This window comes from Rattus norvegicus, chromosome 9 (genome assembly GCF_021556685.1).
Source record: "Rattus norvegicus strain SHRSP/BbbUtx chromosome 9, alternate assembly SHRSP_T2T, whole genome shotgun sequence".
Lineage (NCBI taxonomy): Eukaryota > Metazoa > Chordata > Mammalia > Rodentia > Muridae > Rattus > Rattus norvegicus.
This window is the reverse complement of record NC_141542.1, coordinates 31,691,509-31,700,000: the sequence shown is the minus strand read 5'-3', so window position 1 is coordinate 31,700,000 and position 8,492 is coordinate 31,691,509. Positions and strand designations below refer to the sequence as shown.

At 49.8% G+C, this 8,492-nt stretch overlaps 1 protein-coding gene across 5 annotated transcripts in view; it reads right to left on the bottom strand.

Annotated features, from left to right (window-relative positions):
* Positions 1-3,628: 3,628 nt before the first annotated feature.
* Positions 3,629-8,492, bottom strand: part of Runx2 (RUNX family transcription factor 2) — a 326,063-nt gene continuing 321,199 nt past the window's right edge. For all 5 annotated transcript variants that reach the window (XM_087567020.1, XM_087567026.1, XM_087567022.1 and 2 more), the window contains one exon: positions 3,629-4,889. In XM_087567020.1, the coding sequence (XP_087423146.1) occupies positions 4,288-4,889 (602 nt within the window). In that variant the 3' untranslated portion in view covers positions 3,629-4,287. The remainder of the gene's footprint in view (positions 4,890-8,492) is intronic.

Sequence of the window (8,492 nt, the reverse complement as noted above, 5' to 3'; positions counted from 1 at the left end):
GGTCAGAGCTTTTCACTCCAGGAGAGCCAGGATTTGACACAGTGGAGACAGCTCAGGCTTCTCTGTCTTACTGGCTCCCTAGCCAGCATTCTCCATGAAAGCAAAGGACAGGGTCAGCATGCCTGTGCAGACAAATAGTGGAGTCCTTGCTTGCTGATAACCCCGTAGCAACGTGCCTGAGCCTCCGGAACCGGATGTGATCAGTACAGAGACCTGCAGAGAGCCCGACATTTTCTGACCTCTGGCCAGAATTGGTTGTTTAAATCAGGTGTCCTGAGGTGGCACAGGAGGAGGGAAATAACATACAATAGTAGCAGGTGATGCTTTGGGGCCTATAGTGTGGTGAGAAACGTTCACCTCAGAGGACCCAATGGGAAATGGATACTTTTAGCCACCCACATGGCACAACTGTTCCATCCCCCAGCACTTCCTTCCTGCTCTCCCCAACCCCAGGATGCATGACATCATCGGCGCTCTAGCCAGAGAGGGGTGGAGAGAGGGGAGATGCTGAGATGCCTTGTTTCTCCCGTTTCCTGTTTGCTTCCTGCCATCTTCTCGTCTCCCAGGGACCTCTTAGCTCCAGGGAGCCCATTTGCTGCCACCCAGGAGGAAAGACAGTGGCCAAAGGCAGCTCGAAGAGCGGGGAGAGTCACAGCCAGGAACCCAGGCATGGACAAGGTCCAGGCTCTGTTAGCTACTGCCTCTGTGACCACAGACAGGACACATGGCCTCTCTGGGCCATGGTGAAATGGGGGTACAGGCCCTAGTCCTCACCTTGCCTACAAAGTAATCAGAAGCGCTAAACGAGGCCCAGCACGGGGAGCACAAAGCACAGGAGCATGATAGCTACAGGGTAGAAATTGTTCTGATTAAGCAAGATAGCCCAGGCTAGTCCCCAGAGGTATTTTGCTTAGACTGCAACACACTACGCTTCTCAAAAATGTATATGTTAAGCCTTGAAAACCAACCAACCAAACAAACAATGAGGTAGGAACAAAAGGCAAAGACACTGAGGAACTGATGATCTGGTCAGGACTCCACTCTGGTTTCATTTTGTTTGTTCTCAGACAATGTCCCTCTATATAGACGAGACTGACCTGGGACCCACAGACATCCAGCAGCCTGTCTTCCAAGTGACGGGATTAAAGGCGTGTGCCTCTACACCCAGCTAGGGTTCCACTCCCACTGATGGAACGGTGCCCTTCAAAGAGGGGATGGATGACCTAGAAAGGCCTTTCCTGCCCTTCTAGCTCGTGGTGACAGAGCAAGGAAGCAATATTCCTTATCTGTTGTTTGTTTCTGACAGGGTCCCAGGTATGGACAACTAGCCTTGAATTCACACATAACCAAAGATGACCAAAAACTCCTCATCCTCCTGTTTCCGATTCCCCAGTGCCGGGATTAGAGGTGTGTTAGAAAAGGCAGCACCTCAGAAGTGAAGATGAGTCCCCTACCAGACACCACAACTGTCAGCTCCCTGACCTTGCACTTCCCGCTCTCCAGCAGCGTGAGAAATGCTGTTGCGTCGCCTTAGGTCTCCTAGTCTTGGATGTTTGGTTTTAACAAACACAAAGGGACCAAGACAGTTGCTAGGGTCCTGTCTATCGGGGTAGGAATCCACACTGGTCAGCCTGCAGACAGCCCTTTCGGAACATGGGCTCTTTTCCTGAAAAATGGGATGGAATGAAATAAAATAAAAATAAATAGTGGATGGGTGTATGTAGTTACGTGAGTGGAGTGCATGACTATCGTACAGGAGGAGTCCCTGGGTTTGATCCCCTGCATTACATAAACTCAGAATGATGGACAGGCCTGTAATATCACTGTGTGGAAGATGGGGGCAAGGGGATCGGAAATTCAAGGTCAACCGAAGCTTCAAGGTCAACCACAGCTACATGATGAGTTCAAGGGAAGCCTAGGATGCATAAGACCATGTCTAAAAAAATAAATACAAAGTAACAATAGAGAGAAACTGCGTCTCTTAGAGACAGAGGCATAGTATCTGAGACTTGAGTATAGGACTCCCTTGTGTAACATGGCCTCCTGTGGGTACAGCATAGAGTTCATAAACAGGTGCTTGTGTTGGTTATCTGGTGTTGGTTATCAGGAGCCGGCTTTACAGTTGGTTGCAGATCCCTTCTGAACCCAGTGATGACAGTGACGTCACCCATAGGCGACAGGGACCCGCACATCTGTTGCCGGGCAATCGCCATACACTCCCAGCACCCATTTGGTTTACCTCCCACCTTTACTGCAAGCGGTTATGTCACAGCCTAAATAAAAGGCCAACCCTTCCTGACCCTCGCTCCTTCTCCTTCATCTCTCTCTTTTCCCCACTTTGTCTCTGTCGCCCCTTTTTGACCCCTTCCCCCACGGTCAACCTCTCTCAAGTGGAACTGCATTGACCTGGTGTTGTCTGTCTGAATGTGAGCTGCGATTCTATCGCAACATCTGAACCGTCGCATCCCTTCACCTTAGTGCCCGATTCTGCAGAGCAGGTGATCGCCTCACTTGACACAAACAATCAGATCAAGGCTCAAAGGTCTTAAATAAGTTACTCCCAAAGTCAACCCACAAGAAGGAAGCCTGGCCTCACTGTGAATACTACTATCCGCACAGCCTGGAAATCTGATGACCCCCCTTAGTGTGAGTTATTAGGCTGGGAGACCCTGGAGGATGGGGCCTGATGAACTTCACAGTGTGTGTGTGTGTGTGTGTGTGTGTGTGTGTGTGTGTGTGAGAGAGAGAGAGAGAGAGAGAGAGAGAGGGAGAGGGAGAGGGAGAGAGAGAGAGAGAGATCCTTCAAACAGAAATGTTTAGCTAGATGTTAGACTCCAGGCCCCTGTTGAGTACAGACTCAAGTTCAAGCTCCTGGGAGAAAATAATTTGCTTGCAACTCCAAGTGTTTCTTGGGAAATGTAACTGTCCTCCGTGGAGTCAATTAGAGGTATGAGCCTGTGACCTCGCCCCAGAGCTGTACAGTCAGATCTGAGTTTTCCTCCACATGGATCCTGCCCACCAAGGTCTGAGAAGTACTAGAAACCAGAAGAACCGAACGGACCCTGCTGTTAGCTCTTGTACCAGTTGTGAACCCTAATAATGCCCAACGACAGTGTGGTATGCTTTCAGGCCCTAGATTTCTTCCACAGGGAAAGGTCCTAGATTGGCTTCTGCACCCTGGGCTGACAGCATCCATGTTCTAATTCAAAAAGGATGGTGGGGGAAGAATCCTGCCCCTGAAACCGTGGGAGAACATGGGGTTCTGCAAATTTACAACGTTCTGCCTAGGTCAGTGGACCTCAATCCAAGAACATTGGCAACATCTGGAGACAGTTTGTGTTGTCCACGCTGGGGAAAGTGGCAGGCAGCTAAGGAGCAGAGAGGCCAGGGATGCTGGCTTCCCCCTCACTGGCTACTGTCTGTCACTAGGCTTCTACTCGGGCTCAGAGGGGGAAAGATGAATGTATTAGATGTAGGGAGAACTGAGAGTTTTAAGACCCGTGAGAACCTTCAGCTGCTTCTTCATCCTAAGCATTGAAAACAGTCGAAGACTCCAGGAGTGGGGGTGAGGTAGGGTGGAGAGGGTTGGACTTGACAGCCATGAAGAGAAGAGTCCAAAAGCCAGAGCTCAGAGAGTATAGACACACACTTTATTCACCACACACAAAATTCTTTCTTATTCATAAGAAGGACTTAAATACCCCAACCCACAGTTTTTCTGCTCTGTCCTTTTTCCTCCTGCCCTATTTCCTAAACTCTTGAAATGTAGATATAAATGAGAAAGAACAATTTGTTTTTCCTAAAAATACTTTAAAAAGAGATATGTGGAACCCACAGGAGTCCAGTGGAGGTGGACACACCATTAGCATCTCAAGAAAGGAATGCTGGAGGGGCCCCAGAGGGTGCTTTAGATGACAGGACCTCCTCTCCCATCAGTCCCCTCACTTTGCCCAGGGTTCAATGGACTGGGGAGGAAATGTTGCTTTTCTAATCACCTTGCCCAAAGACCTTCTGGAGGTGCTTTTCTCACCAGGGATTTAAAACGAGTGAGGGGCATTTGAAGGTGAAAGGAAACACACAAAGGCTTTAGCTTGTCAGCTTGTGGCACCAGCAAGAGACATGCCATCCTTTGAGTGACAGGCCAAGGGCATCCATTCTGTTATAAAACCAAGCCGAGTGACTGGTTCTTCCACTGATTTGCTTATCTCCCTCAGAGTCAGGGTCAGAGGAGTCAGTGAGGATGTGTGGTACCCTCACCATCCCTTTGTTTTGGGAGATCCAATTCTGTTAGTTGGCATCTGGTGCTTGAGGCACTGACTGAGACTGGGGCACCAGTGACGAGGCCAATTTAGTGAGGGCCTTTGCTATGATGTCTAGGTGGCCATTCATTGTCCGTAGCTCCACCAGGATGTCCCCAACATTGGCCTCCAGAGTGGGAGCAGTGGCTGGAGGGGAGCAGGGGGGTGGGGAGGTTCCAGCATGTTCAGCATGACCATCCCTGGCAGGGCCTGGGTGCTGATTGTGGCCCCTCTCTAAGGCTGGGGCTGGGGCCAGCATGGTCTGTGGCCGCTCACGATCCTTGCCACGGACACCGGGAGATGTGGCTGAGGGGCAGCTTGGCAGCCAGTCAACAAGGTGGGGCGCAGCCTCTGGGGAGGAGGTCACAATGGTGTAGAGCCCAGTGCGCCGAGGGACACAGGGGGCTGGGGCTGTAGAGGCAATGGGCAGAGGCTGCAGGAGAGAGGGTAACATGGTGGGGCTTGGGGAGAAAGGCTGAGGCTCACAGGAGGAGGACGGAGATGGCAGAGCTGCTGTAGAGGGGCCAGGCTCCTCTGAGGACAGGAACAGAGTAGTAGAAGACTGTGAGTCCAAGGTACTGGGCTCTGAATCTGTCAAATAAGAAGACAGAAAAGGTTACTTGGGCATCCCTGTTATCTCCGTTACCAACTACACATTAAACGTTAAAGAAATCAGCAAAAAGTGTGGAACTGGATTTCCTGCCACTCAGAGGAATATCAGGCAAGGAGGAGTGGTCTGTGAAGAAGGCAGTATCCCGAGCAGAAAGTAGGCAGTGTGGGAGTCCAAGCCAGCATCTCAAGACTGTGTTAAACACATGAATACACACACACACACACACACACACACGCCAGCAACACTGGAGCAACACAGTTTCAATACAACATCAAAAGAGTGTATAATAATTCTTGCTGGGACAGAAGACCCTGTGGGACTCTAGGAACCTCTTCCTTGGGGACTTGGCCTCATTTTACAATGGATCTAAGAAGTACCGATGACCTTTCAGGACTAATACACTGTCCAGTCTACAGCTAGGGGCAGTGATGTGTGTCACAGCCATGTACAGTCCTGTGTTAGCCCTTGAACTTTTGGGTAGAAAACACACAGCTGCTCCTTAGGACTGGACATGATAGCAAGGCTACCCACCTCCATCAAGGGGCCCACACCCAGGCAGATGACGCCCCTCAGTTGTGTCAGCAAGCACAGTTACTATCTGTGAGCGAATGTTCCATGATCACTCTCTATATAAGTGGCCCTAAGGGTCCTTGAAGTCACGTGTCTGAAGCCCCTCCTCCAGTTCCTGCAAGTGATTTATTTGCTCTTGGTTTCTATGCCCTCTGTGTCTTCTGCCCCATTATTTGGTGATCTCAAGCTCTACAAAGGCAGGACATGCTGGAGTCTCTCTGCGATCAGTAGGTTGTCTAGGGAGAGTGAGCCAGAGAACTTCCATCATCACTACTAGAAAGGAAGGTCTCCTTTCTCAAGAGACTACTCTGGCTGACAGTGGGTTGGCCCTCAGAGAAGTCCTTTTTGGAAATATCATCTGTCCTGACTTCAGCACCCAACAAGGTCCTTCCATTGTTCGTGGGCCCCGGATGCTCAGCAACCCAGTGTGCGTGACTGACAATCATGTCTGACCAGAGATGAGTTCATTCCTCAGTTAACAACCTTTGAGCAAAGTCACCGCCATGCCTGAGAAGGTCTTTTCAGAGAAGTGTCCTGGGCATCTTGGACTTGAACTGCCTCTCCTCAACCTCATCTCAATTTCTCTCAAACTTCTAAGATCGCCTTGTACAAAGCAAGAGGCACATGTGTGTCTGGCCCACAATTGCCCTTGAGTTGGAAATGATGAAAGAGAAGCTTTGCAAGCTGTTTACATTGACTCTCTTGAGAAAGATATTGGCTTTGCATTTCTAATTCTTTTGGCAGACCAGACACCTCTGTGGAAGTCAAAGAGAAATTTACCGTGCAGAATGTTCTAGAGAAATGGTTTCAAAGTTAACATTGTCTGTGGCATTCCTCTGTTAAAAAAACAAATTACGATTAAGTTGGTCAAGACTGGTACCTCAGGGCCTGGACTACATATAGATGGCTACACAGCTACACAGAGCAGCTTTGGCTGCTGCAAGATGCTGCTGAGATGGACCCTCTTGGCTGTTGGAGCTCCTTCAGAGGAGGAGATGGAAGTGGAGGCACGACTCGGACAGATGGATGGACGGACATTTACTTGATGCCCCGGGTTCAATCCCCAGCACCACATAAACCAATGTAGTGGTGTCTACCTAGAATTCTAGCTTTCAGGAGGATCAGAGGTTCACACTTATCCTTGGCTGCATAGCAAGTTCGAGAAGGAAGAGCACAAGGTTATATGAGGCTCAGGAGGGAGAATGTAGTTCATGGAATGAAATGCCAACTGTTACTTGTGCCTTCTCCTCCCTCCTCCATTTTAACTGAGCCTTGATCACCATGATGGTTAATATTCACTGTCAACTTAATCAGATTTTGAATCACCTAAGATTTGGCACACCACTGAGCATGTCAGCGAAGCTGTTTCATGTTTGGCTGGACTGAAGTGAGAGACATTCTTTGAATGTGGGTGGCACTGTCCCATTGGCTAGGGTGCTCAACTGAATGAAAAAAAGAGAAAGGACAAATATGGAAAAGAAACTGAGGTGCAGAATTCTGTTTCTCTCTGTTTCCAACTGTGGACGCAATGTGATCAGCCACCTCCAGCTCCTACAACCAAGCCTTCCCCAGCAACCAAGCCTTCCCCACCACATTCGATAGACTGTATCCCTGAAAACCTTGAGCCAAGAGCAACCTTTCCTTCTTGAAGTTACTTTTCTCTGGTCACAGCCATAAAAAAGTAACTAAGACATCCACTCAGAAGAAAGCTCACATATCCAGTCTCCCTCACAGAGAGCTGGCTGTAGCCAAGTCAGTCCTGCACACGTACTAAAGTAGAACAAACACTAAAGTGTTGAGTTCCGTCTGCCTTCCTTGGGTCCAGTGCTTTGGCCCCATGGCTGGAGCTCAAGTGGTTTGCTTTGACCAAGAGGTGAAAGCTGAGAACTAATTACCCTGAGAACTCTTAGAATGTGTTCTCTCTCTCTCTCTCTCTCTCTCTCTCTCTCTCTCTCTCTCTCTCTCTCACACACACACACACACACACACACACACACACACACACACACCACACACACACACCACGAGAAGGGGAAGGCTCAGTTGTGTAACTTGACCAGCTGATTCAACAGAGGACAGGCCTTGGGTAAAGCAGGGGCAGGATGAGCTAAGTTACATTGTTACATTGTAACAGTTACAGCGGGGGTTGAGGATTCACCACACAGCAGCCATGTTAACTTCTGGGGAGCTCTGGAGAGGCAGCTGGGTTATAAAGAGGACAAGTCCGATTGTTGGGGCCAAGAAGTGGGAAATAAGGGGAGAAGGACGAGAGAAATGGCCTTAGTTCAAGGCTCCAGACTGGAAACTTTCCCTTTCTTGTTCTCTGGAGTCTGGGTGGCCTTTTCCCAGCCACACCCAGGCCTCCAGCAAGGCTCAGTTGTGACACACCTCATCAGAGGCAGCCCTTGGAAACATTTTCCCAGGAGCCTGGAGGGCGGGGAAACTCTCTAGCCCGAGGCCTGCAGGAGAGCGGGTCTGTGGGAAGAGGGTGAGGTGTCTGAAGGGGCAGAGACTCCTCAGTGCCGCCTCTGGGCCTCGGCCTTTGATGGCTCGGGCTTGGCTGGATGGCTGCCCACTCCCTTCGAAACAGCAGACACACTAAAGGGAGGGCTGAACAAGTGTCTGATGAACTCAGCCCAATAATATTCAGTTCTTTTATTTTCCAGGAACATCAGGAGCCCCACAGGGTGATCTTCTGGTTTGAAGACCTGGTGAGTCAAGTCTATACAGACCTCTGACTCAGTTTCATCCTGGGTTCTCAGCAGACATCTCCCAGGAGCACGGCTCAGCGGGAGAGCAAGGCCGAGACACCTCATTAGGAGAGGACAGAAGGGCTCTGAAGCAGGCGTGAGACAGGCTAGAGCCCACAAGGTGACACAGGCCACACTGATAGTAATACCCATGCTCAGTGACTTCTGAGTACGAAATCATGCATTCACTTCACTAATCTTTGTGGCTAACTTGACATGGCTTCTGCCATTAATGTCATAACACTGAGAAAACTGAGGCTC